Source organism: Perognathus longimembris, chromosome 11 (assembly GCF_023159225.1).
Source record: "Perognathus longimembris pacificus isolate PPM17 chromosome 11, ASM2315922v1, whole genome shotgun sequence".
Taxonomy (NCBI): Eukaryota; Metazoa; Chordata; class Mammalia; order Rodentia; family Heteromyidae; genus Perognathus; species Perognathus longimembris.
The window spans coordinates 69,228,412-69,255,204 of record NC_063171.1 but is presented as its reverse complement, the minus strand read 5'-3'; the positions used below and the strand labels follow the sequence as shown (position 1 = coordinate 69,255,204).

Here is a 26,793-nt window from a genome sequence, read left to right as displayed (position 1 = left end):
TATCTGAACAGCACAGTGAATGGAGACCTCATGAGTGAAGGGCTTACCACTTATCCAGAAGACCATGATTTGGGATATATTTGGCTCCACAACGATCATTGATAAGGCACTTTTCAGCTCCTGTGTCTTCAAACTCATCTACACAAGTTGATCTCTCTCTCTCTCTCTCTCTCTCTCTCTCTCTCTCTCTCTCTCTCTCTCTCTCTCTCTCTCTGTGCTAGGGTTTGAATTCAGGGCCTTGGCCCTGTCCCTGAACTGTTTTGTGCTCAAGGCTAGCACTCTACCACTTGAGCCACAATGCCCCTTCCAGCTTTTTCTGAGTGGTTTATTGGAGAAAAGAGTCTCATGGACTTTTCTGCCTGGGCTGGTTTCAAACCCTGATCCTCAAATCTTAGCATCCTGAGTAATTAAGATTACAGGTGTGAACCACCAGTGCCAGGCTTAAACCCCACATCAGGGAGATGTGGATCTTCTAATGTCCAGAGAAGTTGAAGTTAGCCCTGTTTAAGGCCTAAATCTCATATTCTTTGTTCTTCAGCTTGGTGTGTCTGGGCATGATTACTTGGCCACAAAAACCCTGGCCATGGGGCTGGGGATATAGCCTAGTGGCAAGAGTGCCTGCCTCGGATACACGAGGCCCTAGGTTCGATTCCCCAGCACCACATATACAGAAAACGGCCAGAAGCGGCGCTGTGGCTCAAGTGGCAGAGTGCTAGCCTTGAGCGGGAAGAAGCCAGGGACAGTGCTCAGGCCCTGAGTCCAAGGCCCAGGACTGGCAAAAAAAAAACAAAAAACAAAAAACCCTGGCCATGATGATCTAAGGTTTTCTAAAGTCTTGGCATACCTCTCTGGAGCCTGTCAGCCCCAGCACAAGACAATATCACATCTTGTTGGCCTGAATAGCATGGAAAGGATGAAGCCACACTCATATATGGAAGTCATCTGTGTCACAACTTCTTACTGTGTACATGTGGGCACAAATATGGACAGCTTCCAGGACTTCAAAGGAGAGATGCTTATGTTTATCAGGTACCATGTGGCAACAGAGTAGAAAACTGTACACTTTTGCCTACTTCTACCCCAGGTCAAAGATGTGTATTTTGACACCAAGGATATAGACAAAAGCAAGATTTTGAGTATGGCTTGTTCTTGGAATACTGTTAACATCTAGTGGGACAGTGACCTATGAACGCTAGACTCTTGTATGGCCCACTGAAGAAAAGCATCATTGCTCTTTTCATTGGTTCTCAGCTGTACAGTGAATTAAGTATAAATTACCCGCTGATATTCAAAATACTGGTCCACTCTGCTCCAGTTTCATTTCCTCCTTCACTATCTGCTTTCTTTCTTATTGGAGCACAGCTCCTCTATTTTTATTTTTTTCCAGTCCTGGGGCTTGAACTCAGGGCCTGAACACTGTCCAGTCTCCTTTTTGCTCAAGGCTAGCACTCTACCACTTGAGCCACAGAGCTACTTCTGGCTTTTTTTTTTCCCCCTATATATGTGGTGCTGAGGAATCGAACCCAGGGCTTCATGTATACGAGGCAAGCACTCTACCACTAAGCCACATTCCCAGCCGCTGGAGCATAACTCTTATTTTCTCCCTTCCCCCAATTCTTCACAGTCATAGAGATTACTATCTCTATAATTTTGACTAAGTACTTCATATAAGTGGAGTCATACAATATTTGACATTCTGTGACTAGCTTATTTCACTTAAATCCTGAAAGTTTATACATGCTAGAGTATCTATCTGAATTTCATTTATTTTGAGACTGGATAGTATTTCGTTGTGCATATATGCCACATTCTGCTTATTTGCCAGTTAGTGGAAATTGGAGAGTGGATTGTTTCCAGTTTTAACAACTGTGATTATTTTTATTTATTTATTTATTTATTTTGCTAGTCCTGGGCCTTGAACTCAGGGCCTGAGTACTGTCCCTGACTTCTTTTTGCTCAAGGCTAGCACTCTGCCACTTGAGCCACAGCGCCACTTCTGGCTGTTTTCTGTATATGTGGTGCTGGGGAATTGAACCCAGGGCTTCATGTATACGAGGCAGGCTCTCTTGCCACTAGGCCATATTCCCAGCCCAACAACTGTGATTACTGACTCTGACCATGAGTATAGAAATGTTTTTCAAGATTCTATTTTGAATATATACATGGAAGCAAAATTAGCAGAATTGCTAAGTCATATGGGAATTCTAGTTTTATGCTACCAGTGCAACTTTTACCTGGTTATTTTGGCGATGCAATCTCAGACTTTTCTACCTCAGCTGACTTCAAACTGTGAACCTTCAGATCTCAGCCTCTTGAGTACCTAGGATGACAAGGATGAGCCACTGATACAGGATAATTTAAATTTATTGAATAACAGCCACACTGTTTTATTTCATTTTTGCTTTAATTTCCTTTTGAGACAAGCAAGCCCATGCAATGTCCCTCAGGATGGCTTAGAACTCTTAATCTTCCTACTTCAGCCTCCCAAGTGCTGAGATTATAGGCATATGCCACCATGTTATTCTCTTCTTTAATTGTAAATATTTTATAGTTAGTACAAATATGGTATTTGAGCATTTTTTTTTACTTTCTTCATGGTATGTAATTGGGACATTGGTCTCACAGTTTTTTTGGTTTTTTTTTTTGGCCAGTCCTGGGCCTTGGACTCAGGGCCTGAGCACCATCCCTGGCTTCTTCCCCCTCAAGGCTAGCAGCTAATCTGCCACCTGAGCCACAGTGCCCCTTCTGGCCGTTTTCCATATATGTGGTGCTGGGGAATCGAACCGAGAGCCTCATGTGTAGAAGGCAAGCACTCTTGCCACTAGGCCATATTCCCAGCCCGGTCTCACAGTTTTGAAGTTTTTCTCTTTTATAAGTACTTAATCATTAATTGTACAGATTAAATAGGTTTTACTGTAACATTCTATACATGAGTATTACATAGTTGATTGTACTTATACTTCCTACTGTCCTTTCACTCTTTCTGACTCCTTAATAGAAGACACATTTCTATTTTCAGGTCTGATATTCTGTCTGGTTGGGAAATGGGTTCTCAATGAGGTTTTGATTTGCATTTCCCTTTGCTATACTGTTTTTGACGGCTTTTGTACAATCTTACATTTCTGCTATACATAAGAATTTAATTACTGGGGCTGGGAACATGGCTTAGTGGCAAGAGTGCTTGACTCGTGTGGCAAAAAAAAAATTAATTACTGCACTTCCTCACCAACCCTTTTTCTGTTCTGCTGCTGTTGTTGTTTTGGGGCTTGAACTCAGCCTCAGTGCTATCCCTAGCTTCTTTTTGCTCAAGGCTAGCACTCTACCACTTGAGCCACACAGCACCACTTTTGGCTTTTTCTTTTTCTTTTTTTTGGCCAGTCCTGGGACCTGGACTCAGGGCCTGAGCACTGTCCCTGGCTTCTTTTTGCTCAAGGCTAGCACTCTGCCACTTGAGCCACAGCGCCACTTCTGGCCATTTTCTATATATGTGGTGCTGGGGAATTGAACCCAGGGCCTCATGTATATGGGGCAAGCACTCTTGCCACTAGGCCATATCCCCAGCCCACTTTTGGCTTTTTCTATATATATGGTGCTGAGGAATTGAGCCCAGGGACTCATGTATACGAGGCAAGTGCTCTACCACTAGGCCATATTCCCAGCCCTAACAGTTTTCTTTTTAATGGAATATCTTGGGGTTTCTACATATAAGATCATATTATCTGTTATTATTAGGTGTTTTCTTTTTCTCTCCTTTTCTTACTTGGATGTTTTTCCTTTATCTTGTTGAATTGCCATGGCTAGACTTTCCTGTTTTATGTTGAATAGAAGTAGTACAAGTGAACATCCTTGGTTTTGCTTTTGTTTAGAAGTCGTGCCCCCAAAGTCCAATGAGTTAAAGGTTTATTACAATTTGTCCATTTAGCAACCATTTAAGTATCAACTAGAGAGTTTAAGGTACTAGGAGTGCAATACTAGTAAGTTATTTTCATCATAATCTAGTGCATGACTAGCAAAGCACAGAAGGCAGACAGTTGATATGATAAATATCCTGATAAAATACATAGGAGGTACCAGGGGTGTGTAGTTATAGTGGGTATAACTGCACATCTAACTTTAACCTATGGACTCTATGATTCTATGAACCTATGCTGTGTCAGGCAAATGGACTTTGTTTTGCTTTCAGTCTAGTTCCTCATGTTCTTGCCTAAGTGATTTCCTTCATGAGAAATGTATTCCTCTTTCATTTACTAAACAGCTAGAATAATTATTTTTTTGAAAAGGCCAATCCTGGGTCTTTAACTCAGGGCCTAGGTGCTGTTCCTGGGCTTTTTTGCTCAAAACTAGAAATCTATTCCTTGAACAACACCTCCATTTCTGGCCTTTTGTTGATTAATTGGAGGTAAGCGTCTCATGGACTTTCCTGCCTGGGCTGGTTTTGAACCATAATACTCAGATTTCAGCCTCCTAAGTAGCTAAGATTACAGGCATAAGTCACCAGCAACTGGCCCCAGAAAAAAAACTTTTTATGTTTTTTTTTTTTTTTGGCCAGTCCTGGGGCTTGGACTCAGGGCCTGAGCACTGTCCCTGGCTTCTTCTTGCTCAAGGCTAGCACTCTGCCACTTGAACCACAGCGCCACTTCTGGCCATTTTCTGTATATGTGGTGCTGGGGAATCGAACCCAGGGCCTCATGTATACGAGGCAAGCACTCTTGCCACTAGACCATATCCCCAGCCCAGAAAAAAACTTTTTAAAATGTAAATTGTAACTCTTTGCAAAGTATCTACCAAGCCCATATAACTTTGTCCTGTCTCCTGCTGACTTACCAAATTCTTTTGCCTCTGTCCTCTGTGCTTCAGTCATATTGAAATATTTCTGCAAACACCCCTTCCAATTCTCTAAATGTCAGCTCCACAGCCTGGCCTATTCTGAGAACTCAGTCTCCAATTGTTTCCCCATCCTCTTCAAAGTACCTTTATTTATTTAAAGTAACTTTATTTATTTTGTGCTGGTCACAAGGCTTGAACTCAGGGCTTGGGCTCTGTTCTTCAGTTTTTGTGCTCACTAGTGCTCTACCACTGGTGCCACAGCTCCACTTCCGGAGATAAGAGTCTCACAGACTTTTTTTTTTAATTGCCAGTCCTGGGGCTTGAACTCTGGGCCTGAGTCCCTGGCTTCCTTTTGCTCATGGCCATCACTCTACCACTTGAGTCACAGAACCACTGCTGGCTTTTTTGTTTATGTGGTGCTGAGGAATTGAACCCAGGGAGGGCTTCATGCATGCTGGACAAGCATTCTACCACATTCCCAGCCTCCTCACAGACTTTTCTGTCAGGGCTGGCTTGACATAGTTTCCTCAAAGCCCACTGAGTAGCTAGGATTAAAGGCATGAGAATTATAGGTGTGAAGATTACAGGCTTGAGCCACCTTGCTAGTCATTTTCCCCCGTTTTCATTTACTACTTGATTGTTCTTTTGCACCTACTCTACCATCTTATTTGCCTTTTGTTCACTTCTGTCTCTAGATTATAGGTCTTTAGTAGGAGGGTTGTCTGAAGTATTTGTCAAAGGAATGAGTGGATGACTAAAACACAGTCTTCGGTTTTTGAAGATCTTAAAAAGCAGAAGAAACACTGGTATAATTAGGGTAAGAAGGTGACTTGTCCTGGAAGCGCTGTAGAATTGAGACCAGGAAAAGCCCTGAATTGTCAAGGCTAGAATAGCAAGTTTGAGCGGAGCGCTGGTAGGTCACGCCTGTAATCTAGCTACTCAAGAGGCTGAGATCCTGGGATCACGGTTCGAAGCCAGCACCGGGAGAGGGCTGGGTCCCAGGTTCAGGCTGGGCACACGCACAGAAGGGCTAACAAGTTTGAGGTTAGGCTTCGAAAACTCTACCAGTCCCAAGTTCGGTAGACAAAACAGCGAAGAAAATTCCAGTCGGGTGCAGTGAGCCACTCTGGTAATCCCAAGGCACCGGCATTGGAAGCACTGCGCCTCTGGGGTCTGCCTGGGCTACACGGAGAGGTACTGTCTTCAAAAGGCAGAAAACGATAGCACCAACACATCCTCCAGGACAAACAACAACGACACCTGGCAGAGAGCGACCACCAACCTCCAGAAGCCGCTCGCCCGCCCGGAGCGAGCACAACCGAGGCCCCGCCCCGTGGGCGGGGCAGACCCGCCGCGCTTTCCGGGGAAGACCAGGGGCGGCGGTCTTCCCGAAGGACTACAACTCCCAGTAGGCCGCGGGGCCGCCCTCGCGCCGCGCAGGCTGGGAGCAGGCCGGACGCCGGCCTATCAGGCTGTGCGGACCGGCGCAGGTTTGACGGGAGGAGCGGCGGCGGAGGATGGAGGCGGTCGTGTTCGTCTTCTCGCTCCTTGATTGTTGCGCGCTCATCTTTCTCTCCGTCTACTTCGTATCCTTTCCTTGAGCTGGTGGGGCCGAGGTGGGCCGGGGGCTTAGAGCGGGCGTGTGAGCGCGATAGGCCTCCTGGCTGGCCCTGCACCGTCCTTGCACCTAGCGCACCCTAGCCGGGCCTGGCGCGCTCAGTCCCGGGACGCCGTGCCGGGCCTTCCTCTCTCGGTTCCGGGACATCGGGCTGGGCCTGGCGCGCGTTTTCCTGGGATGCCAGGGCCGGGCCTGCAGCGCTTGGTCCCAGGACTCCGGAGCTGGGCCTTCCGCGCCGTCCTGCGACTCCGGGGCCGGGCCTGCAGCACTAGGTCCCGGGGTTCCGGAGCTGGGCCGAGGCGGGGTCCTGGGGCTCCGGGGCGAACCGAGCCGGGCTGGGCCTGCCCTGCCCTGCCCTGCCCTGCCCTGCCCTGCCCTGCCCTGTGGCATGCTCGAGCTGCCTCTGGAGACAAAGGAGGTGGTTTCCCTGCGTGGGATGCGGGGCTGTGGGCACTGGCAGAGCAGCGGCCTGGGTCGGGCAGGGGCGATTTACTGCCTGAGGTCGTTCGGGCGCCCCCCGCCCCTCCCTCCCAGTCTGCGTGCGCCCAGGACCCTCCTCATCCCGGAGCTGACTCATTCCAGAACACGGGAGACATGCCGGTGGCAGTCAGTGCCGGCAGCGAGTGCTGGCTGGGTGTTACTTTAAAAAGCATCCGCACAGTAATTGGGTCGCCCTGGCACTGGAAGACCTGTAAATCCAGTAACTACACTCGTTTGTAAACTTAAAAAGTTTGTTCGTCCATGCCCAAACTCCAGTATTTTCTGTAGTCGTTCACAATGCAAATTGTGTTTTCCAACCAATAAATGGTTGTTAACAACATAGCACTGACTATTTCCTTTACTTCCTATTCGTTGTTACGCATTTTGCAATGCAGTGATGTAACGCACTAGGCATTTTTGTTTTTTGATGCGAATAATGAATAAGGTTTGAACTGAGAGTTCATGCTGTGCTATTTTCAATCGAGGCTAGTACTCTGCCATTTAAGCCACAACTTCACTTCTGTTTCTTTGCTGGCCAGCTGGAGATAAGAATCTCACAGACTTCTGCCTGGGCTGACTTCCGAACTGTGATCCAACTAACATCTCAGCCACCTGGGTAGCTAGGATTACAGGCAGAGTCATCAGCTCCCAGTTTTGCAGTTCAGTTTTAAATAACTACAATTTAAGACAGGAAAAATGAATGGGGAACTCTGCATTATATCCTCTTTGGAAAGCATTTCTGCTAGTTTCTATTGGAATTTAACTTTTTGTTTGGCAGTGCATGCAGCTTTAAGAGCATGCAAGTGTGTAATACTTTATTGTGGACAGCAGCCCTTTTTAATGAAAGGGAAAGAATCTAGAATCAGGTCAGCACTGTCATCGGTCTACTCACATTCTTATCCTTAGAATAGGAAATGATTATTTCCTAGATGTGTACAATGAGAGTGTGTGAAACACCATAGTGCATGCCCCATAGCAAGTATACAATGAATATTGCTCTCTCTACTTCCACCTCTACTTGAGCAGCAATTGTTACTCCAGTGATTTCTAATGAAAAATGCTCTTAGTTATATTAGGTTGGGGGAGTTACTTGAAAGAACATCATCTCTTGCCTGTTCCCTTCTCCACTTCCCCTTTGCCTTAGTTCTGATGATCTTTTGTCCCTCTTGAAATAATAAGGAAGTGGATCTATAATACACTCAGAAATGAAACAGAGCTGATGGCTCATGCCTGTAATCTTGTCCACACAGGGGGCTTAGATCTGAGGGTCTCTGAAGCCTGTTTGGGGAGGAAAAGTTCGTGAGACTCATTTATCTCCAATTAACTACCAGAAAACTGGAAATGGAGCTGTGACTCAAAGTGGTAGAGCACTAGCCTTGAGCAAAAGAGCTCAGGTACAGTGCCCAGGCCCTGAGTTCAAGTCTCACAACCAACAACAACAAAAAGAAACTTAGGTGCTAATGGCTCACACCTATAATCCTAGGGACTCAGGAGGCTGAGATCTGAGGATCATGGTTCAAAGCCAGCCTGGGGGGCTGGGGATATGGCCTAGTGGCAAGAGTGCTTGCCTCGTATACATGAGGCCCTGGGTTCAATTCCCCAGCACCACATATACAGAAAATGGCCAGAAGTGGCGCTGTGGCTCAAGTGGCAGAGTGCTAGCCTTGAGCAAGAAGAAGCCAGGGACAGTGCTCAGGCCCTGAGTCCAAGCCCCAGGACTGGCCAAAAAAAAAAAAAAAAAAAAAAAAAAAAAGCCAGCCTGGGCAGGAAAGTCTGTGAGGCTAGTATCTCCAGTAAACTACAAAAGAAGCAAGAAGTGACATTATAGTTCAAATAGCAGAGTACTAGCCTTGAGCAAAAGAAGCTCAGGGATAGTGGCCATTCACTGAATTCATGCAAAAAGATTGGCACAAAGCAAAGACAAAAAAAATTTTTTTCAAGAACCCCATTTTTTTCTTGTACTTTGGAAAACTAGGTTTGGAAAGTTAAAATATAAGATAGCAGGTACAAAGTGGCTTATGCTTGTGATCCTAGCAACTTAGGAGGCTGAGATTCTAGTATCATGGTTCAAAGCCAGCCCTGGCAGGAAAGTCCATGAAGCTATTATCTCCAATAAACACAAAAAGCTGGAAATGGAGCTGTGGTAGAGTGCTAGCCTTGAGCACAAAAGCTCAGAGACAGTGCCTAGGTCCTGAGTTCAAGCCAAGGACTGGCAAAAAACAAAACTGTAGAAAAGTAGAACAAAAAGTAGAGCAGTAGCTCTAATGGTAGAGTGCTGGTTTTGAGCCCATGACTAACAAACATACAAAAATGCAGTGGAAAGTATGGCATTGGTAGACTGGTAGACATTAAGGTTATCTTTTTTTTTTTTTGGCCAGTCCTGGGTCTTGGACTCAGGGCCTGAGCACTGTCCCTGGCTTCTTCTTGCTCAAGGCTAGCACTCTGCCACTTGAGCCACAGCGCCACTTCTGGCCATTTTTTTCTGTATATGTGGTGCTGGGGAATTGAACCCAGGGCCTCATGTATACGAGGCAAGCACTCTTGCCACTAGGCTATATCCCCAGCCCCAATCTTTGTTTTTTTTGAGTAGTGTTTCTTTAAAAATTTCTGCCTCTTTTGGCTTTGAACCAAGATCTTCAGATCTCAGCCTCCTGAATAGCTAGGATTATAGGTATGAGACAGCAGGGCCCAGCTTCAGGGTATGTTTTGACGAAACTGGACATATTACTGTATTTGTAGGAGTATTGTACTAAATATTTAAGACATGGAAAATGGTTTATGTAGACTTGATAATTGGCTACAGTTTTTTTTGTTTTGTTTTTTTAACCAAAGAAAACAACAAAAGGGATGGATATCTACAATCAGATACTGGCAGGAGCAAAGAGAGGGTATGTTCGTTTCTTGATGATGGTTAATGACTATATCATCTGGAACACATGGTTATTTTATCAGGAGTTTGAGGATCATTTCAATTTTATCTTCCAGGTAATAGAAACTCTGAAAGCAAAGCAGTTAATTAAGAAGATGAATTGTAGCATGAATTGGAGTCAGAAATATTGGAAGATGAGCCAGTAAGGGTTGGACATAGTGATAAACATTTATAATCTCAGCTGTTTGGGAAGTGGAGACCTAAAAGGACTGCAGTTGGAAACCAGCTCCTGAAAAATATTAGCAAGTTCGGTGTGGTGGTCTATGCCCATGATTTCAGCTGCTAGGGTGGCAAAGAGAGGAGAATAGCAATCTGAGGCTAGCCTGAAAAAGTGTCTGGGTGCTAGTGACTTACACGTGTGCTCCTAGCTACTCAGGAGGCTGAGATCTGAGGATCACTCTTCAAAGCCCCAACAGGTAAGAAAAGTCTGTGAGACTCTTATCTACAATTAAGCATCCCCCCCTCCCCCCCAAAAAAAGCTGGAGCTGTGGCTCAAGTAGAGCACTAGACTAAGTACAAAAGCTCAGGAACAGCTCCCAGGCCCCAGGACCATCACCAAAAAAACTGAAGTGGCTCAAGTGGTAGAGTACTTCCTTAGCAAGCTTGAGGCCCCCAGTTCAAGCCCCAGTACCACTAAAACAGAATGATAGAGGACGGTTCATCTGATTTTGAAATAGGGTGCTAATTGTGAAAAATTAAAGGAGAAAATAAAGTGGTATTAGGAAGAAATGATCTTTGGTCTTGGCAATGGCTATGATATGAACCAAGTCAGAGATATCCTTTCATAATTTGACTCGGGAAAGTGATGTTTTTGTTATAATAGACTACAACACTGAAAGACAAACATTGTGGAAAAAGTGACTAGTTAGGGAAAAGCTTACTGTCTAGTTGAGAACATGTCTTTTGACTTAAATGGGCATTTTCAAACATGAAAGTAGAATTCATGTTTGATGAATAAATAAGTCCAAATGTTTGTATCTTTCACCTTAAGTGATTTTCATTTATTTCCCTTGTTTTTCATTTCACCTGCAACTACTAAGGAAAGGACAGTGTGTAACTTTTTTTTTTTTTGCCAGTCCTGGGGCTGGACTCAGGGCCTAACCACTGTCCCTGGCTTCTTTTTTGCTCAAGGCTAGTACTCTACCTCTTGAGCCACAGCTGCGACTTCCAGCTTTTTCTATTTTTGTGGTGCTGAGGAATTGAACCCAGGGCTTCCTGCATGTAAGGCGCAAGCACCCTACCGCTAAGCCACATTCTCAGCCCCTGTAGAATATTTTAAAGCAAACTCATTGTATCATTCAATCAGACTTCCTTTTATGTACATCTGTCCCACTTGTGAGTTTGTACTAAAAACCCCTTTTTTTTATATTACAGTGTGCACATTTCCAATATAGTGTATTTTTAATATAATTTTTAACTTACCTTGTATAAAGAAGGTTCAGTTCAACACATCAGTTTTACAGTATACGTTATTTGTTTTTCCTGGTCATGGAGCTTGAATTCTGGGCCTGGGCGCTGATCCTGAGCTCTTGCTCAAAGCTAGCACTCTACCACTTTGAGCCACAGCTCCACTTCTGGTTTTCTGGTGGTTAGTTAGAGATCAATCTTAGGGACTTTCCTGCCTGAGCTGGTGATCCTGAGATACAGGCGTGAGCCACTAGTGCCCAACCCAGTATATGCTTTTTGTGAAGAGTTTGGAATCATCTGTGATTTTTGTGAGTGTATATGTGTGTGCCATTACTTGGGCTTGAACTCAATGATTGGGTGCTATCTCTTAGATTTTTCACTCAAGGCTGGCACCTGATCATTTTGTGCTTTTTTTTTTTAAGTGGTTAATTGGAGATCAGAGTTTCATAGATGTTCCTATTTGGGCTGGCTTTGAACCATGATCCTCAGATCTCAGCTTCCTGTGTGGGCCACTGGCATGACCCACCAGTGCCCAGCTTTTTATTTTTCTTCTTTTTGCAGAGCTTAGGACTAAACTTGGGTCTTCCACTGGACTAAGTCTCCAACCTTATTCATATTTTTAAGTCTTTAAGGAGAATTTATGTCTCATCATGAACACATTTTTTTTTTTCTAGTCCACATTTTTAATTTTTCTTCTTGGCCTGCTGGGGGTAAAACTCAGAGCTTCATAGAGCTCAGCCAGTAAAGCATATTCCGTGTCCCCAGATTTTAATCTGTTCCTCTTTTAAGGATCTCATAAGTAAATGATCTGGTATGGATTAGACTAGACTTGAGCATAAAAGGATTATTTTGTGAAAATAGTTTGTTGAAAGAATGTAAGTGATAATGAATTGTCTGATGAGCATACTTTAAGGGAATAACTAAAATTTTTCATGTCAGATATAATTTTGACTTGCAACTAAAGTTACTGAATTACATTCGGAAACTTAAGTACTTGGTTGTCATATAAGAAGTATAATTTCTTAACTTGATTACCAGATAATTACATTGTCCGATTTAGAATGTGATTACATTAATGCTAGATCATGTTGCTCAAAATTAAACAAGGTAAGATTTTTCTTTGCTCATTTTTTTGACATTGAAGTCAGTTCTTCATTTTCTGTATTAAAGGTTATTATAAATAATAAGTATGTGTTTTTTAAAAATTGCAGGGTACATATTTATTGGGATGTTAGTATAACTGCTATGTTTCACAATCTTTTAGAATTATATATAGTTATACTAGAAGACTTTTTTTTTTTTTTTTTTTTTTTTGGTGCTAATCCTTGGGCTTGAAGTCAGGGCCTGTGTGCTGTCTCTCAACTATTTGCTCAAGGCTTGCGCTTTACCACTTGGGCCATACCTCCACTTTTGGCTTTGTGGTGTTTAATTAGAGATAAGAGTCTCATGGATTTGTCTGTTAGGGGTAGTGTTGGACTGGATCTTCGGTATGGGCGTGAGCCACCAGCACCCAGCTCCTAATAAGGAGACTTAAGTCTCATTTTTTTTACTCTGCATGATCCTTCCTGGTCCTGTTTTAGTGGACGTCATCATTGCTCACACAAAGCAAAGGTTCTTTGTGAAGGGCATTGTTTTTGTTTTCTGTGTTCAGGCTCTTTTTTCCTCATGGGGAAATGCTTATTAAATCTTTTTGTTGAATGAAAGACCTTCCTTATATGGCTTGTGGAAAAATGGATTGATGAGTTGATTTGTCTTAGGTCTATTTTACCTTTAGTGTAATCAGGACTTTATATTGGCATGAGTGTTCTGTCTAGATGCAAGGAATCCATTTGTCTTTGATTTGTTTTGAGGTGAGTAGACAGGCCCAGGTTGTGGGGCTTGAACTCTGGGCTTGGGCACTGTCCCTGAGCTATAGCACCACTTCCGGCTTTTTTCAATATCTGTGGTGCTGAGGAATCAAATCCAGGGCTTCATGTATGCAAGGCAAGCACTTTACCACTAGGCCATATTCTCAGCCCCTCCCTGAGTTTATCTCCAGTTAACCACAGGAAACCAGAAGTGGTGCTATGGCTCAAGTGGTAGAGCACTAGCCTTGAGCTGAAGAGCTCAGGGATAGTGCCCAAGCCCAGAGTTCAAGCCCCACAACCTGGACCAAATGAAAAAGAAGATAAAGAAAGTGGGAGGGAGGGCTGGGGATATGGCCTAGTGGCAACAGTGCTTGCCTCGTATACATGAGGTCCTGGGTTCAATTCCCCAGCACCACATATACAGAAAACGGCCAGAAGTGGTGCTGTGGCACAAGGACTGGCAAAAAAAAAAAAAAAATGTGGGAGGGATAGGTCAGCAATTCCAATTCAGAGTAGGAAGCTTTAGCATAGATACTGAAATAAAAAATAAATAGTGTGTTCCCCTAGGTATCATTTACACCACTTAACCATCTTTGCTTGGGATAAAACAAATGGAATGTAAGATGATGATGATGATGATTAGTGTTGGTCCTGGGGCTTGGAGTCAGAGCCTGGGTGCTGTCCTTGAGCTGCTTTTGTTCAAAGCTAGTGCTCTACCCTTGAGCCACATAGCTCCACTCTGGCTTTTGGGGGTTAGTTGGAGATAAGAGCTTTCTGGACTTTCCCGCAGTTTGGTTTTGGACCCTAATCCTCAGATGTCAGCCTCCTGAGTAGCTTGGCTTTTATTTATCATAATTTCTTGCCTGTTACAGTGCTTGAACTCAGGGCTGTATTTTCTTCTTAAGCTTCTTTGCTTATGGAGGCACTTTACCACTTGAGCCACCATCTCTAGTCCAGCATTTTTGCTAGTTTTAATTGGAGATGGAATGTCTTGTACTTTTCTGCCTAAGCTGGCTTCAAATGGAGTAGGTAGTATTATAGTCATGAGCTACCAGCACTCTTAAGTTCGTGTGTGTGTGTGTGTGTGTGTGTGTGTGTGTGTGTAGATCCCAGGGTTTGAACTCAGGGCCTGGGTGCTGTCCCTAAGCTTTTTATGATCAAGGCTAGCACTCTAGCACTTGAGCCATAGCTCTACTTCTAGATTATTGGGTGGAGATAAGAATCTCAGGGACTTCTTTGGACCTTGATCCTCTTGATCTCAGCCTCTTGAGTAGCTAGGATTACAGACGTGAGCCACCAGCACCTAAGTGCTTTATTTTTATTTAATTTTTTTTTTTTTTTTTTTTTTTTGCCAGTCGTGGGCCTTGGACCCAGGGCCTGAGCACTGTCCCTGGCTTCTTTTTGCTCAAGGCTAGTGGACTGCCCCTTGAGCCACAGTGCCACTTCTGGCCATTTTCTATATATGTGGTGCTGGGGAATCGAACACCAGGGCTTCATGTATACGAGGCAAGCACTCTTGCCACTAGGCCATATTCCCAGCCCCTGCATTATTTTTAAATTGCATCTTGATATGTTTGCATGGAATAAGCAGTTGCAGCAGGAGGAATGCTGAGTCTAGTAATCTTGAAACACTAGCTTGTAAATTCTCTGTGTGTTTCACTTCAAATCACATGTACAGACAAAAACAGAAGAGAGTGGGTTGGGAATATGGCCTAGAGGCAAGAGTGCTTGCCTCATATACATGAAGCCCTGGTGTTCGATTCCCCAGCACCACATATATAGAAAACGGCCAGAAGGGGCGCTGTGGCTCAAGTGGCAGAGTGCTAGCCTTGAGCAAAAAGAAGTCAGAGACAGTGCTCAGGCCCTGAGTTCAAGGCCCAGGACTGGCAAAAAACAACCCCAAAAAACCCAGAAGAGAACTATAATACTGTGTTCTTCTATTGCAGTGGGTAACTCCAGAATTGATTGGTCATACCATTGTCACTGTGTTAATGCTTATTTCATTGCACTGGTTCATCTTCCTTCTCAATTTACCTGTTGCCACTTGGAATATATATCGGTAAGTCAAATTTGTTACCTGTTTAGTATTGGAGTAATTAAGCAGATAAGCAAACTACCTGCTCTCTACAAAACTATATGCCAGGAGCTGGGAATGTGACCTAGTGGTAGAATGCTTGTCTAGCATGCATGAAGTCTTGGGTTTGATTCCTCAGCACCATATATACAGAAAAAGCCAGAAATGGTGCTGTGGCTCAAGTGGTAGAGTGCTAGCCTTGAGCAAAAAGGAGCCAGGGACAATGCTCAGGCCCTTAGTTCCCAGGACTGGCAAACAAAAAAAAACCCACCAACAAACCCCAAAACTTATATGCCAGTAAGAAATAGTAAAGATGCTTTTTGAAACCAGAATAAATCTTTGGTATGTTGGGCAAATAGCAGTTTACATGGCTTCATCTTGTATAGTACACATGTACACGTATAAATTTGTAAAATACATAATGTTGTGATGTGTAAAGACTCGTGAAATGTGTCAATTGACTTTAATTGATTAATTTTTGTCACTCATGGGGCTTGAACTCTGGGACTCGGAGCTGTCCCTGCGCTCTTCAGCTCAAGGTTAGCACTCTGCCACTTGAGCCACAGTGCCACTTCTGGTTTTCTGGTGGGTAATTGGAGATATAAGACTCATGGGCTTTGGACTTTCCTGCCCTGGCTGGCTTTGAACCATGATCCTCAGATCTCAGTCTCCTGAGTAGCTAGGATTACAAGCGTGATCCAGCAGCGCCTGGATTAAATTTATTTTCTTAAGAGAATAGTCAAAAGTCTAAGAACGTAATGCCTTTTTTTTTTCTTTTGGCCAGTCCTAGAACTTGAACTCTGGGCCTGGGCACTGGGCACTGTCCCTGAGCTCTTTTGCTCAAAACTAGCTCTCTATCACTTGAACCACAGCACCACTTCCAGCTTTTTCTGTTTATGTGGAAGTAAGGAATCAAACCCATGGCTTCATGCATGCTTGATAAGCACTCTACTACTAAGCAACATTCCCAGCCCCCATAATGCCTTTTTTGTTTATACCTACAAGTTTTAGTTATTGTCTACAATAGAGTGCTTTAAAGAAAATTATTAGGGCTGGGGATATGGCCTAGTGGCAAGAGTGCCTGCTTCATATACATGAGGCCCTGGGTTCGATTCCCCAGCACCACATATACAGAAAATGGCCAGAAGTGGCACTGTGGCTCAAGTGGCAGAGTGCTAGCCTTGAGCAAAAAGAAGCCAGGGACAGCGCTCAGGCCCTGAGTCCAAGGCCCAGGACTGGCCAAAAAAAAAAAAAATAAAATAATAATAATAAAGAAAGTTATTATTATTAGCCAGTCCTGAGGCTTGAACTCAAGGTGTAGGCACTGTCCCTGAGCTTCTTTTGCTCAAAGCTGGCACTCCCACTTTAGCCATAGCACTACTTCTGGCTTTGTCTATTTATATGGTACTGAAGAATCGAACCCAGGGCTTCATGCATGCTAGGCAAGCACTCAACCATTAAGCCACATTCCCGGCCCCAAAATTAAATATTTATGCCTACAAATTATATAACTCCACTACTTTTTGTAGTACTGAGGCAATTTAACATAAAAAAATTAGATTTAATAAATTTAGGAAGTTTGTTCAAAAATAGTTCAGTGGAAACATACAGTTTCATAGCTGAGCTAGTACATGTGACTTTTTTTGTGAAGAATAAACTAACACATCTAGAGTTTCTTTTTATTTAGTTAATTAATTTATTCAATTAGCTGGTTACTTGTGGTTCAAGCCTCTAAACCTAGCTATTCAGAACACTGAGATCTGCTGATCATGGTTTGAAGCCAGCCTACACAGAAAACTCCATAAGACTTTTTTTTTTTTTTTTTTTGCCAGTTCTGGGCCTTGGACTGAGGCCTGAGCACTGTCCCTAGCTTCTTTTTGCTCAAGACTAGCACTCTGCCACTTGAGCCACAGCGCCACTTCTGGCCGTTTTCTATATATGTGGTGCTGGGGAATCGAACCCAGGGCTTCATGTATGCGAGGCAAGCACTCTTGCCACTAGGCCATATCCCCAGCCTCCCATAAGACTTTTTATCTGCAGCACAAAGCCAGAAGTTGAGGTGTGGCTCATGTGGTAGAGCTCCAGCCTTGAGCAGAAAAGCTAAGGTGCAGTGCTCAGGTGTTCAGTTCAAATCCCAGGGCCAGCACAAAATAAAAATTAATTAACTTTTGCAGTAAAGGATCTTGAACTCAGGGTCTCCTACTAATTAAGTGCTCTACCACTTGAGCCCTTTTTTCATTAGTTATTTTTGCCTGGGTTAGCCTCGGATTATGACCCTTCTACCTGTACCTTCCTGTAGGTGGGAGCACGGGCCCTGTCACCATGCCTGGCTTGTTATTCAAGATGGGAATTTCACTAATCTTTTGCTGAACCGCCCTGGACTGTAATCTTTGCCCCCCAAGTAGCTGGGATTACAGGTGTTTACCAGCATGACTGGTTTTATTGCTTTTTGTTTTGTCTTAGTTTGCTTATAAACAGTCTCACTGCTTCAGTCCTCCTCCTTTATCCTTCCCTGAGTGCTGGGATTATAGGCATGTTCTCTACTACATTCTGGATTTATTTCTGTGCTAGTGGTTTGCTCTGTACTATAATTTTAGGTTTTATTTCTACCTAGGATTTTTGGGAAAAGCCATTTATTAGCTGATTGTTAAACATAATATTGTGAAGTACAGTTAAAATAAAAAGTACTGAAGGATTGGAAGGCATTAGGACACACATGAAACAATAACAGAATTTATTAGAGATGAGGAAAGGAGTGGATTTTGATTGAGGATCTTTCTGAGATCAGGGGACTAGAATCTGACCTGTATACCTCTTTTCCAGTATGTAGGTATCCTAGGGTAGGATTTTACTATTTTTTCAAGTTTTTTATTGCTATTACATGACCAGTTCCTTACATCAACACTATAATATGAGGCCATACTCCTTGCCCTACTGATGAGGCCAGTTCCTCACCAGATTGTGGTGGTGGTATTTTGAGGCAGTCTTGCTATGTAACCCATGCTGGCCTGGAACTCGCAGTCTTCCTGCCTTAGCCTCCTGAGTGGTGGGATCATAGACATTTGTTACTCCCTATGCCTGATCCCACACAGATTTTTTAAAGCATATTTATAGCCCTATGATTTATTTTTAGTGAAATGTACATTTGGGAATGAGAAGATACTAGAATCTGAGACCATGCTTCTTACTATATCTCAGACCACACTATCAGTCATGGTTCTACTAGAAAATGTGCTAGAAAAGTTTTAGCATGACTTCTTTGTGTGTAGTATATATAGAGTATGGTAAAAGGCTCTGTGAAGTACATCAATTACAAAGATTTCTTTTCCTATTATAAAATAAAAACAAAGATCATGTGTGCTTATTATTCTCACAATTTCAGTAACAGGTTGCCTGTTGGCTTGTCTGCAGGTCACAAGTTTACCTCCTACTTCAAAAGGTTAAAAATAGTTGTGCTGGAGGCTCACGCCTATAATCCTATCTACTTTAGGAGACTGAGATCCAGAGAATCAAAGTTTGAAGCAAGCCTGGGCAAAAAAGTCTGAGAAATTCCATCTTCAAACTAGCTAGCCAAAAGCTAGACTGGAGGCATAGCTTACATGTTAGATGAAGTTAAACAAGCCAAACAATGTAAGGCTCTGGGGGCTGGGAATATGGCCTAGTGGCAAGAGTGTTTGCCTCGTATACATGAAGCCCTGGGTTCAATTCCTCAGCACCACATATATAGAAAATGGCTAGAAGTGGCACTATGACTCTAGGGCTCATGCCTGTAACCCTGGCTACTCAGGAGAATGAGATAGGAGGCTCATGGTCAGAGCTAGCTCAGGCAGAAAAAATAGTGAGACTCTTATCTTTAATTACCCAGCAAAAAACTGGAAGTGGATTTGTGGCCCAAATGGTAGAATGCTAGTCGAGCACAAATGCTTGGGCCCCAGGAATGGCTAGAAAATGAAGAAAGGAGAGAGAGAAAGAGAGAGAGAGGGGGGGGGGGGGAGGGAGGGAGAAAAGAGGGAAGGAAGGAAAGAAGGAAAGAAGGGATGGGATAAGAGAGATAGTAGGGCTGGTGGCTCAAACTTGTAATCCTAGATACTCAGGAGGCTGAGATGTGAGGATCCCAGTTCAAAGCCAGCCTGGGCAGGAAAGTCCATGAGACTCTTTTATCTTCAATTAACCACCAGAAAACCTAAAGTAACTGCTATGGTTCAAAGTGGTAGAGCACTACCCTTTAGCAAAAGAGCTCAGTGACAGCACCTAGGCTGAGTTCAAGCTCTGTGATGGAACAAAAATAAAAGTTACACTGAAATTTCTTCACATACAACTAATGCATATTATTAATAAAACAAAATAGAAAAGGGTGACATTGAGATATAGTGTATTCAAAAACTGCTTTGAGGCTGGGAATGTGGCTTAACGGTAGAATGCCTGCCTAGTATGTATGAAGCCCTGGGTTCATTTCCTCAGCACCATATAAACAGAAAAAGCCAGAAGTGGCGCTGTGGCTCAGGAGATACAGAGCTAGCCTTGAGCAAAAAGAAGCTAAGAACAGTGCTCAGGCTAGCCCTAGGACTGGCAAAAAACAAAAAACAAAAAAAAAACCCCAAAACAAAAACAAAAACTGCTTTGTTAAATGACAGCTTCTCTGTACAAGTACTTAAAGATAATTTAAAAAATGGTTAAAATGGAGGTCAGGGCTGGGAATGTGGGTTAGTGATAGAGTGCTTGCCTAGCATGCATAAAGCCCTGGGTTCAATTCCTCAGCACCACATAAACAGAAAAAGCCAGAAGTAGCAGTGCGGTTCAAGTGGTAAAGTGCTAGCCTTGAGCAAAAAGAAGCCAAGGAGTTCAAGCCCCAGGACTGCCCCCCCCCCAAAAAAAAAAATGCAGGTCACAAAACCAGACTAATGGGCTTAGATTTTAGCCCCATACTTAATAATTGTGTGGACTTGGACAAGTTAATTAACCTCTATGCAACTCAGTTTATTTGGCTATAAAATGGGGACAATGAGAGCACTTAAATACCCAAAGTGAATGAATGATTGAATGAATAAGTAATAAGTGCCCTGAGGCAGTAGAAAAAAATTACGGGATGGGTCATGAAGGTTTTTTGGGTTGGGAGAATAGATTATTAGGGCAGTTTTGTGAGTCAGTGGTGTCTGAGCAGAGGCCTACAAAATAGATAAGGTTTGACATAAGAATAGCGAGTGACTCCCTCAGGGTCTGGAAAATAAGGAGAGGGCAGTAAGAAAGGCTATGATTACATAAGGTGAGTTTCAGAGTGAAATAATAACACTGGTAGCATACATTTACCAGTCTTACTACGGATGTATTTTGGGTATTTTTTTTTTTTTTTTGCCAGTCCTGGGCCTTGGACTCAGGGCCTGAGCACTGTCCCTGACTTCTTTTTGCTCAAGGCTAGCACTCTGCTACTTGAGCCACAGCGCCACTTCTGGCCATTTTCTATATATGTGGTGCTGGGGAATCGAACCAGGGCTTCAGGTATGCGAGTCAAGCACTCTTGCCACTAGGCCATATTCCCAGCCCTATTTTGGGTATTTTTGTAGATTTAAGTAGTCATCACCACAATCTTTTTAGGTGTTTTCTTTACCCCCAAAAGAGGCCCTATTCTCATTAGCTTTTATCTCTTCCCTTCTCCGGGCAACTGAAGAGCCAGACTAAAGCCATTTTGAAGTCAGGCCCCACTTAACCACGCGAACCTGAGAAAAGCAGGCCTTGTGAGCAAACCCAGGACAAGCTTATTAGGGCCCAGCCGGTCAAGAACTCTAACCCTCTGGGAATACTTAACTCTAACTGCCCCCACAATGCCTCGAGCCCTGAGCCAATCAGATTTGTACCTGTGTCCTAATCTTGCTTGCTTGAACACCTGATTGCTGTAACTTTTTTTGTCTTGCTTGAACACCTGATGGCTGTAACTTGTTTTTTGCCTTTATAAGCCCTGTGCAATCGCAGCTCGGGGCTTCCTCCTAACCTCCGCTATGTGGGTAGGACAAGGCCCGAGTTGCAGCTCACCTGAATAAAGCCTTGCTTTTGCATTTTGGAACATCTGAGTCTTGGTGGCCTTCTTGGAGGTCTTCTCGCGACTTGGCATAACACAACCACCAATCCACTTCCTCTCCTTCTGTCCTTCTCTCCATACCTTCTCCTTTTTTGGGTACTGGGGAATAGAATTTGAGACCTTGAACATGCTAAGTAGGTGTTGTACCACTAAGCTACACTAGCCCTATTTTCTTCTTTTGGGAAGACATATCCTGTAAAGAAAAAAAAAAGTTCTTTTGTGGCTGACCTATTCTATTTACATTTTAAGGTTTATCTGTGTTGTACCATGTATCAGCACTTAATTGCTTTTTATTGTTAAATTATATCCCACCAAATAATTGTTTATGCATTTGCAGTTGATGGACATATAAGTTCTTACTAGGGCTGGGAATATGGCCTAGTAGCCCTTCTGGTTTTCTGGTGGTTAATTGGAGAAAAAAAGTCTCACGGACTTTCCTGCCCACATAGGCTTTGAACAGATCTTCAGGTTAGGATTACAGGCGTGAGCCATCGGCTTCACAGTAACATTCTAAAGAATTCTAGAAGTGAGAGAATGGTAAGATCAAGACTAAAGATATTATGTGAGTATTTAAGTGACAATATCCTCTATACAAGAATAAGTGTTCTAGGATTTGGGGTAGAATTTTTTTTTTTTTTTTTGGCCAGTCCTGGGCCTTGGACTCAGTGCTTGAGCACTGTCCCTGGCTTCCTTTGCTCAAGGCTAGCACTCTGCCACCTGAGCCACAGCGCCACTTCTGGCCATTTTCTGTATATGTGGTGCTGGGGAATCGAACCCAGGGCCTCATGTATACGAGGCAAGCTCTCTTGCCACTAGGCCATATCCCCAGCCCTGGGGTAGAATTTTAGATTTATGGAACTTGAGAGGTCTTTCCATCTCATATGTGTATGTGGAAAGATTGAGGAAACTGGGCTGGGAATATGGCCTAGTGGCAGTGCTAGCCTTGAGCAAAATGAAGCCAGGGACAGTGCTCAGGCCCTGAGCTCAAGTCCCAGCACTGGCTCCCCCCCCCAAAAAAAAAAGATTGAGGAAACCAAAGTGATACCATAAGACATGATAATAGGAAGGGGTTATAAACACTACTGAGTTAAGACAAATTAACATAGCAAGCACCTGTTCTCTTAAAATAACCCAGTTTCCATAAGGAAATTTCTGAAAACTTGACAAAATGGAGCTGCTGAGAAATAACTGTAGGAATAACAGAAGATGGTTAAAAGGTCTCAATGCATTAAAAAAAAACCCTCAAAACCCTCTTCTAGAATGTTGCTATATTTCAGTGAGCCGAGAATTAAACCAAAGATCAACAGTAGAAAATTAAGCGGTAGCCTGACATTGTATTGCTCTATATTTGGTTGGCAATTTTAATACGCTACCTGTTTTTTAGTATTTATACTGATTTAATTCTCCATGTAATGTGTATCCTTTATCAGGTTCATTATGGTGCCAAGTGGTAACATGGGAGTGTTTGACCCAACAGAAATACACAACCGAGGACAGCTAAAGTCACATATGAAAGAGGCAATGATCAAGCTTGGTTTCCACTTGCTATGTTTCTTCATGTATCTTTATAGGTGAGTATAAAGCCTCCTAACATCTTCCCAGATGCTATGTCTCATTTTTGTTTGTTTTTAAAATTTTCTTTTATACAAAACAAAAACCAAAATCCTCTTTTGTTTTGGAACTCAGGGTCTGGGCACTGTCCCTGAGCCTCTCTGTGCTCAATGCTAACACTCTACCACTTGAGCCACAGTGCCACTTGGGCTTTTTCTGTTTATGTGGTACTGAGGATTCAAACCCAGGGCTAGGCAAGCACTCTACCTACTAAGCCACATTCCCAGCCCCAAATCCTCCTTTTATGAAATAATTTAAGAATCATCTTAGCTTGTGCCTGAAAAGTACAAAATCCTTTCATTAGTATATCCCTTTGTACGGTATTTTCTGGGTGACTGCTGGATGTCAGACACTGAAAGGTACTTTAGGAGAAACAGGAGCTAGCTGAATAGAATCCTCTATACTGAAAGTTTGGCATTTTCAGTCCTGAAGTGTTACAGAGAACATGAAAGTGGGGATGCCTGGATCTTTCTTTCTTCTCACAGGCCAGTGGTAGAGAACCATCATGTCAGTCAGTGGTATGTCTAGTCATGAAGCCCAAGTAGGCAGTTCCTAGGGCTGATGGGGGCTCTATTGAGAGAGGGTTGTAAGGCATTTACAGAGATCAGCTATGGCAATGTCTTCCTGGATATAGTTACTTTTAAATAAAACTATAACCACAGATGGCTTTTAGGTTATATTCACTACTCAACTCCAGGTTACTTTTTTCACCCTTGGTTCCTTTTTTTTCCCAGTAAAAAATATTAGGGCATGAAAGGGTCTGTAACAGAGTAACTTCTTTAGGTCTGATTAGCTTTTTTTTTTTTTTTTTGATGTTATTATAAAGGTCATGTATGGAAAGGTTACTGGTACTTAAGTCAGGTAATGAGTACATTTCTTTATGGACAATGCCACCCTTCCCTCATTTTCTTCATTCTTCCCTCTTGTCCCCACTCACATGTTCATTTTCAGCATAACATTAGTGAGTACAGGTCTGATTATCTTCTACTCAACGGAATATTCCTATGGACCTCAAGGATGCAAGTCTGACACACCAGACTCTGTAGGGACATTTTTTTTTTTAACTGTATTTTTTTTTTTTGTCTTTTCTTTTTTGGTACTGGGGATCGAACCCAGGACGTTGCACTTGCCAGGCAAGCGCTTTGCCACTGAGCTACATCCCAGCCCTGTAGGGACATTTTTTTTAAATTTAAATTTTATTGTAAAAGTCAAGGGGTTATTTAAGTCAAGTAATGAGTACATTTCTTTTTGGACAATGTCACCCCTTCCCTCATTTTTCCTCATATTCTCCTCCTGACTCCCCTCCCCTCAAGTTGTACAGTTCATTTCCAATATAGTGTCCAATGAGTATCGCTGCCAAATTAGTTCACCTATGTCCTACTGCTTGTGTGCTTCCCCTTCCCCTTTTAGGGACATTTCTAAGGAAGTATTAGTAACATTAACTTCTTCTTTCCACAGTATGATTTTAGCTTTGATAAATGACTGAGGCTGGAGAAGCTACGGTTGAAGTCAGCCCACAGTACAGTGCACTGCACATTTGAGGAACTACACTACTTAAACCATCTTTAGAACCGTAACCATAGCAGTATATATTTTCGTCTTTGAACAAAAAAACCACTATTTTTGCTGTATTTTTACCATATAAAGTATTTGAAAAACACGAATTGAGTTTTTATAAATTTCTGGTTCTCAATTTTAATCTGAGCTCCAGCATATGAAGGTGTATCTTTATATCATCTGTATATTGAAAATGGTAGGGTGTGTGTAGTAGTAGGTACGGTGCCAACCTTGCATGACAAAGAAATAAAGAATGCATCTGAAAGGGACACTTAGTAGATGAAACAGGCTGTCTTCCAGTCTGCCAGAAAGTCAGACTACAGAACAATACTGTCAATGTACACAAAAGAAAGAAAATTACCGTTTGCCTATGTTGTGGCAACTTTGTACTACTGTGGCTTAAGGATTTATGGGACTGTTACTAAGTCTTAACACAAGAATGTTAACAAAAAATGACCCATACACACACACACACACACACACACACACACACACTCTTCATTGCCATATTTGTGAAACTTTACAAGCCATTTGCCCCAGATACAATGTAATTCCTGCCTATAGAAAGGAAAATAAAATTTAAAGACAAGATTTTTATCAAGAGCTTTCATTTAAAAGCCAGTGCCTCCACAATCACCTCTAAGGCGCCTACAATCCAGGGTCTGGCCACATCTTATTTTTATTTATTTATTTATTTATTTTTGCCAGTCCTGGGCCTTGGACTCAGGGCCTGAGCACTGTCCCTGGCTTCTTCCCGCTCAAGGCTAGCACTCTGCCACTTGAGCCACAGCGCCGCTTCTGGCCGTTTTCTGTATATGTGGTGCTGGGGAATCGAACCTAGGGCCTCGTGTATCCGAGGCAGGCACTCTTGCCGCCTGGCTATATCCCCAGCCCCTTATTTTTTTAATTATTCAGAAATGTTCTCTATTTCTTTGGTAGTGTTGTGTGTATATGTGGCAGTTCTGGTGATTAAATTCAGGCCCTGGGTGCTGTCTCTGAACTTCTCTGCACAAGGCTAGTACTTTATCACTTGCACCACACACAGGTTTACTTCCAGCTGTTAGGGTAGCTAATTGGAGATGAGTCTCCTGGACTTTGCTGCCTGGGCTAAATTGGAACCATGATCCTCAGATTCTGTCTCTTCCATAGCTAGGATTACAGATCGGAGCCAACAGTGCCCACCTGATGTTTTAATGGGCATAGAGATGATTTGATAAAGAAGATGCCAATTGGAATCCGGATGTGGTTCAGACAGTGTCCATAAAAGAACCTGTTAGTAGTGCTCTGCTTAATGCTCAGATTAACTTTAATCCTCATGCTCTGCACTGACCACTGTGAATTATGAGAACCAATACAAGCTATTTCATATACACAGCAATATGTAACCCTCAGTTCCTTGGAGCTGTATTTGTAAACTTGTCCTTGATGAGAACAGTAAACTTGCTCAGTCATGTTTACCAATTCTTACAGTGTGAGGGTGAAATTAAAAATTTCTCAGTCCTGGTTTGTGTCTTCAGTGTTATCTTCAGCATTGGTATTTAGGCAAAAGATGACTTTTATAGGCTGGTAATCTGGCTTAGTGGTAGTGTTTGCCTTTCATGCATGAAGCCTGGGGCTTGATTCCTCAGTACAACATACATATAAGAAGCCAGAAATAGTGCTATGGCTCAAGTGGTAGACTGCTAGCCTTGAGCAAAAGCTCAGGGACAGTGCCCAGGCCCTGAGTTCAAGCTCCAGGACTGATAAAAAAGATGACTTTTTACGATAGCATCCAAAAGGACAGAATTGGGTGGCTAACCAGTGTGTGGTCCCTCTAAAGGTTAAATGCTGATGTCCTCTGGGGCCTGGATTGGGTCTAGCCTTGGTAGAAGGGAGTCACTAAACTGCCTAGACATATAGACCATATTTTGGATGGAAGTAGTGTCCTGGGCACACAAAGAATAAAATGGTAGCCAAAACAAGCTTGGTATTTTTGTATTTTTGCTAGGAAAGGGCCAAGGGGCTACAATGAAGTTACTTCACCTGCATCTTTCTCTAAAGAATCTTTCTGCTTAAAAACAATCCCCCTCTTAAGAGTATTTGCTTTCCCAGAAAGCTCTAGGCTCTGGTACTGTATTTATGGTTCTCACTATACAGTAAAATTTCACTAAAAGTTTGATGTCTAGGGCTGGGATGTAGTTCAATGGCACAGCATTTGCCGAGCAAGTGCAACGTCCTGGGTTCGATCCCTGGTACCAAAAGAAAAGAAAAGAAAAGAAACCAACCAAAGTTTGATGTCTATGACAGATCTCACTAATATGGAGACTTTACATTCATACACATACGCATAGGTATATAAGTAAAATAAATGTCTCCCCCCAACACACACTG

At 43.0% G+C, this 26,793-nt stretch overlaps 1 protein-coding gene and 1 long non-coding RNA gene across 3 annotated transcripts; one reads left to right on the top strand and one right to left on the bottom strand.

Annotated features, from left to right (window-relative positions):
• The first annotated feature begins 6,247 nt into the window (after window positions 1-6,247).
• Window positions 6,248-25,007, top strand: Cnih4 (cornichon family AMPA receptor auxiliary protein 4). 2 transcript variants are annotated; one of them, XM_048357605.1, is made up of 5 exons: window positions 6,259-6,413; window positions 12,300-12,368; window positions 15,055-15,167; window positions 22,686-22,826; window positions 24,325-25,007. In XM_048357605.1, exons 1-5 carry the CDS (start codon window positions 6,345-6,347, stop codon window positions 24,350-24,352), a joined length of 420 nt encoding a protein of 139 aa, XP_048213562.1. In that variant the 5' UTR covers window positions 6,259-6,344; the 3' UTR covers window positions 24,353-25,007. The 2 variants fall into 2 exon arrangements, with proteins under 2 accessions (XP_048213563.1, XP_048213562.1); XM_048357606.1 differs by lacking the exon at window positions 24,325-25,007 and having other exon boundaries at window positions 6,248-6,413; window positions 22,733-22,826.
• A 1,179-nt stretch (window positions 25,008-26,186) lies between these two features.
• On the bottom strand, window positions 26,187-26,774 carry LOC125359723. The gene is made up of 2 exons (XR_007212609.1): window positions 26,688-26,774; window positions 26,187-26,584 (listed from the first exon to the last, which is right to left on the bottom strand). It is a non-coding gene; the product is annotated as an uncharacterized LOC125359723 (long non-coding RNA).
• Between the last annotated feature and the right edge of the window lie 19 nt (window positions 26,775-26,793).

Bases quoted from the DNA above. Each gene is read 5' to 3' on its own strand.
- Cnih4 (XM_048357605.1), top strand. From the start codon at position 6,345: ATGGAGGCGGTCGTGTTCGTCTTCTCGCTCCTTGATTGTTGCGCGCTC. The intron at 12,369-15,054 runs GTAAGATTTTTC...CTTCTATTGCAG, and splicing joins GTTGCTCAAAATTAAACAAG to TGGGTAACTCCAGAATTGAT. The intron at 22,827-24,324 runs GTGAGTATAAAG...TTCTTTCCACAG, and splicing joins TTCTTCATGTATCTTTATAG to TATGATTTTAGCTTTGATAA.